Genomic DNA, 5,538 nt, shown 5'->3' on the forward strand with positions numbered 1-5,538 from the left:
GGGGAGTTAAGTTGAGGGTCGTTGGCTCGTCAGTCAGATAGGGAAGTTCGCCAGCTTTCTTTCTCAGTTCAACTAACTTTTAATTGTCTCTTCTTCCCTCACTCCCTTTTAAAAATCCCCCAACCTAAACCCTCTCATTTGTGTCTCTGCTCTGACAGGAGTCTCTGGGACAGCTTGGGATGAAAGCGGAGCACACCCAGTAGGAGACACTTCTGCCCCGTCTACAGCTGCTCAGGCTGCGGGTCTCTAGCCAGCTCCCCGCTAGGCCAGGCCCGCTGCGCGCATTGCCATTATCCCAGGGTCTTATTAAGATAATAAGAATCTTGTTTGGGAGGGGAATGAGGATTGAAGGACCATTTGGCAAAGTTAGGGCTGGTTATATCAGGCCCAGGTATCACTGTGCCATTTAACACCCCGTCCCCTGGAAATATTGTCTTTCATCCATCCGAAGTGACAGGCCTGGCTTTCGTCTCGTTGATCGCATCGAGGTTTGTTCACCCTTCCTGGAGGCCACAGAACTTAATGAGAGCTGAGGATCCAGGGGTCAGAAGGGCGAAGGTTGTCGGGATAGAGGTCACAGGGGCCCAGAGAGGACCAGGATATGACAATGTGGGTAAAGGGGTACACTAGTGTATTCACTGAAATCTCTGTAATAACAAACTCCAGTGTCCTTGACGGAAAGTGGTGATGCGACGGCCACCGTTGATTTTCCAGGGCAAACGATAGTCTTAGCAGCTGCCCTGGACAAGTAGCTGTGCAAAGGTCACTGTCAGTTTCACAGGGAATGAGCCGCTTTGCTTGTTTTGACTTAGCAGTGTTGTCACAAAGGTTTCTTTCGCTTGTTTTTTCTGTATTTTCAACTTACTGGCTGTTTTCCCCCATTAAGTATCCCGGTTGACCAGAGATGACAGGAATTTTACCGCAGGCCCAACCCTGGGCTTCCGCTTTCAGCGCTCCCACAGATTACCTAGTCCAAGGATTATTTCTACCGTGGGGCACTTCCCCCCACCCCCAATAAGGTAAAGAGATATCTACATAGATCAGAAAAAGAAATGTCACAGAAAGTGGTTCACCTTTCAACTAAATTTGCCTTTTAAAGCCCATCAGTAATGATCCCCAAGAATTGTTCAGTTTCTTTGCACTGTTTCTGGGCTTAACACTCTTGCCTGTACTTATTTGCTCATTGTCATGGAAATAACAGGCAAACAGTTTTTGAATATTTTCAAGTCTACAACTTCATCTTTTAAAGCCACCTATTGGAACTGGAACTACTCAATTTTAGCAAGCAGTTTTTTGAACCCTTGAAAGTGAAACGCCTGTTTTGGTGCAATCTTGCATATAGGTTTGTACATTTTCCAAAAAAATTTCTAATTACAGTATCAAAATACCTAATGGCAAAGGTAAGGGAGAAGGGATTTCGTTTTGCTTTAATGAGCTGTGTCTCAACCAGTAGTGAATTTCCCCCAAGGAAACCACAGATGCCACAAAAATTACTTTTTAAAAGGTTTGTGTGTTTTTTTTTAATCAAAATCAATCTATTTTCAAGCAAATGCGACTCGTCTCTCTTTTAAAATTTGGGCTTCAATGGCTAAGCCTCAGTTTTCCATAACTTTTATAACCTGTACTAGTTACCACTGTCATCATTACTTCCTAATTTATAGCAGGAGTGCCATTTTATTCTAACAGCTTCTATAAATCGGGGATAAGGTCTTGAGTTTCTTAGGAACTGACTTTTTAAAAATTTACTTTGGATATTTAGAAGAAAAGTAATTCCAAATTCCTGCATTTCCAAAGGATGACCTTGAGGAAATTTAAGAGATGACTTCCTTGTGTCTGAAACTTGGTTCCTTTACCCAGTGATAATTATATCTTAACCAAAGCAAGGAAGTGATTATAATTCTTCAGTTAGCGACTCAACCCACCCCTCTCTTTGTAAACTGAAAAAGCTCTAGTCAACGCTTTCTCCTTTCCCTTCCAGTCTCCAAGGCCGGCCCGGAGAGCTCGGCCCGGGCTTCCGCGGCGGAGGAGATGGCTTCCAGCCCGCTGCCGGGGCCCAACGACATCCTGCTGGCATCGCCGTCGAGCGCCTTCCAGCCCGACGCGCTGAGCCAGCCGCGGCCGGGCCACGCCAACCTGAAACCCAACCAGGTGGGCCAGGTGATCCTCTACGGCATTCCCATCGTGTCGTTGGTGATCGACGGGCAGGAGCGCCTATGCCTGGCGCAGATCTCCAACACCCTCCTCAAGAACTTCAGCTACAACGAGATTCACAACCGCCGCGTGGCGCTGGGCATCACGTGCGTGCAGTGCACGCCGGTGCAGCTGGAGATTCTGCGACGCGCCGGGGCCATGCCCATCTCATCGCGCCGCTGCGGCATGATCACTAAGCGTGAGGCTGAGCGTTTGTGCAAGTCGTTCCTAGGCGAAAACAGGCCCCCCAAGCTGCCTGACAACTTCGCCTTCGACGTTTCGCACGAATGCGCCTGGGGCTGCCGTGGCAGCTTCATCCCTGCGCGCTACAACAGCTCCCGCGCCAAGTGCATCAAATGCAGCTACTGCAACATGTACTTCTCGCCCAACAAGTTCATCTTCCACTCCCACCGTACGCCCGACGCCAAGTACACGCAGCCGGACGCAGCCAACTTCAATTCGTGGCGCCGTCACCTCAAGCTCACTGACAAGAGCCCCCAGGACGAGCTAGTCTTCGCCTGGGAGGACGTCAAGGCCATGTTCAACGGCGGGAGCCGAAAGCGCGCGCTGCCCCAGCCGGGCGCGCATCCCGCCTGCCACCCGCTCAGCTCGGTCAAGGCGGCCGCTGTGGCAGCGGCTGCGGCGGTGGCGGGAGGTGGGGGACTGCTGGGCCCGCACCTGCTGGGGGCGCCCCCGCCGCCGCCGCCGCCACCTCTGGCCGAGTTGGCGGGCGCGCCGCACGCGCATCACAAGAGGCCGCGCTTCGAAGACGACGACGGCCCCCCGCCCCCAGCCTGTCGGTGGCCGCGGCCTCCGGCGGCGCCGGAACGAGCGGGGGGGGCGCGGGGGGCGGCTGCGTGACGGGCGTTGGCGCCGGCGCGGGCGCGGCGGCTGGCGCCAAAGGGCCACGCAGCTATCCGGTCATCCCGGTGCCCAGCAAGGGCTCGTTCGGGGGCGTGCTGCAGAAGTTCCCAGGCTGCGGGGGACTCTTCCCGCATCCTTACACCTTCCCGGCTGCAGCCGCCGCCTTCGGCTTGTGCCACAAGAAGGAGGACGCGGGCGCCGCGGCCGAGGCCCTGGGGGGTGCGGGCGGCGCGGGCGCGGCGCCCAAGGCCGGCCTGTCGGGCCTCTTCTGGCCCGCGGGCCGCAAAGACGCCTTTTACCCGCCCTTCTGCATGTTCTGGCCTCCGCGGACCCCGGGCGGACTTCCCGTGCCCACATACCTACAGCCCCCGCCGCAGCCGCCCTCGGCGCTCGGCTGCGCGCTGGGAGAAAGCCCGGCCCTGCTGCGTCAGGCCTTCCTGGACCTGGCCGAGCCCGGCGGCGCGGGCGGGAGCGCCGAAGCGGCCCCGCCGCCGGGTCAGCCCCCTCCGGTCGTCGCCAACGGCCCGGGCTCCGGCCCGCCGCCTCCTGCGGGCGGCGCGGGCGCTCGCGACGCGCTCTTCGAGTCGCCCCCGGGCGGCAGCGGCGGGGACTGCAGTGCGGGCTCCACGCCTCCGGCCGACCCCGGCTCCGTGTCCGGGGCTGGGGCCGCGGCCGCCGGAGCGGTCCCCGTGGGTGCCCGACTGCCCGCGCCCCACCACCCGCACCTCCTAGAGGGGCGCAAAGCCGGCGGAGGCAGCTATCACCATTCCAGCGCCTTCCGGCCGGTGGGCGGCAAGGACGACGCCGAGAGCCTGGCCAAACTGCACGGGGCGTCCACGGGCGCGCCACACTCGGCCCAAGCGCATCACCACCACCAACAACAACAACCGCACCACCACCACCACCACCATCATCCCCCGCAGCCGCCGTCGCCGCTGCTGCTGCTGCCCCCGCAGCCCGACGAGCCGGGTTCCGAGCGCCACCACCTGGCCCCGCCGCCGCCGCCGCCGCCCCCTCCCCCGCCGCCTCCGCTGGCCCCGCAGCCGCACCACCGAGGCCTTCTGTCCCCCAGTGGCACCAGCTGCAGCTACCCCAGCGAGGACAGCTCCGAGGACGAGGATGACGAGGAAGAAGAGCAGGAGGTGGACGTGGAGGGCCACAAGCCCCCCGAGGGCGAGGAAGAGGAGGAGGAAAGTCGAGACCCCGAGGACGACGAGGAGGAAGACGAGGAGACAGGGGTCCTGCTAGGGGACCCTTTAGTCGGGGGAGGCCGATTCCTCCAGGGCAGAGGGCTGTCGGAGAAGGGGAGCAGCCGGGACCGCCCGCCGGCCGCCGCGGGCACTTTCCCACTGGCCCTGAACTCCTCCAGGCTGCTGCAGGAGGACAGGAAACTGGGTGATCCCGGCGGCTCGGACCTGCCCCCGCCCCCGCCGCTGGCCTCCCAGAAATCAAGCAGCGGCCTTAGCAGCAGCCCGGGCAGCCCGGTCCACCATCCATCACTGGAGGAGCAGCCCTCCTACAAAGATGTAAATATCCCCTTCAGGCTCCTTCAAGCTAATTATTATTATTTAAATGCACCTTTAGGCTGAATCGGTTACATATGCGCAGGAAAGATGAATCACCAGATTTCCCCACAGAAATGAAATATTCAGTGTGTTTGGGAGGGCTTCTTTCCTACCAACTGTCCTCCATAAAAATGTGGTTTCTGGTCTCTCTCTTACAAAGCCTCTCAAAGGGCTTGGGGCCTCTATTCCCCCCTATATTTAAGTTGGCTGCTTATAGAAGTTGGGAAAGACCCCTAAATTGACCAAGTCCTTCCTCTAATCTACCATTCTCTTTTGCCCAACTCCCTGCCCCCAGTTGAGCACAATTGTTCCCCCAGAAGCAGTGGGACCACAAAACTGGTGCAGTCTGAATGATCCTATCATTTTTCTTCTCTGTAATTCAGTGCCTCCCGGTACCATGACCCAGAAAAGATCAAAAATACATTGACTTCAAAAGTTAGATTCAGTTTTATTTGAACTGCTTTAATCAAGGCTTGAACCCCAGAGCTCTAGCCAGAATGGACACTTCTGTAAGACATTGTGTCCAGTAAAACAAAAGGCAGACTCTTTAGCAAGACTGGCTTCTCCCAAACCATCTCCACCCACGTGAAAGTGCTACCTGGGGCCCCTAAAGACCAAAGTTAAATTTAAGTGGCTCAGCATTGTGTTCACTCAAGTGTGCAAGGAAACACTCTCAGGGACTTCAGAGTGAAGTGACTCTGTCCTAATATAATGTAGATGTGACAAATAATGTGGCATGTTGATTTACAGAGTGTATAATAGTTGCATATTTAACATACTACTTTGTAAAGGATAATGCAGGTACGTGCAGTCGTACACTTGTATTTAAGCACAACAACAATTCAGAGAAGATAACCATCAAAAAATGAAGTCTCCTGGGGCTCCATGGAGTCACTTTTATTGATGCTTCTTCCTGCTG

The 5,538-nt window shown here is 56.4% G+C and overlaps 1 protein-coding gene across 1 annotated transcript in view; it reads left to right on the forward strand.

The window, feature by feature from the left end:
• Positions 1 to 2,028: 2,028 nt before the first annotated feature.
• Positions 2,029 to 5,538, forward strand: part of SKOR2 (SKI family transcriptional corepressor 2) — a 34,011-nt gene continuing 30,501 nt past the window's right edge. The window contains 2 exon segments of the mRNA XM_007465606.1: positions 2,029 to 2,973; positions 2,976 to 4,580. Of these exon segments, the coding sequence (XP_007465668.1) occupies positions 2,029 to 2,973; positions 2,976 to 4,580 (2,550 nt within the window).

This window comes from Lipotes vexillifer, unplaced genomic scaffold (genome assembly GCF_000442215.2).
Source record: "Lipotes vexillifer unplaced genomic scaffold, Lipotes_vexillifer_v1.1 scaffold36, whole genome shotgun sequence".
Lineage (NCBI taxonomy): Eukaryota > Metazoa > Chordata > Mammalia > Artiodactyla > Lipotidae > Lipotes > Lipotes vexillifer.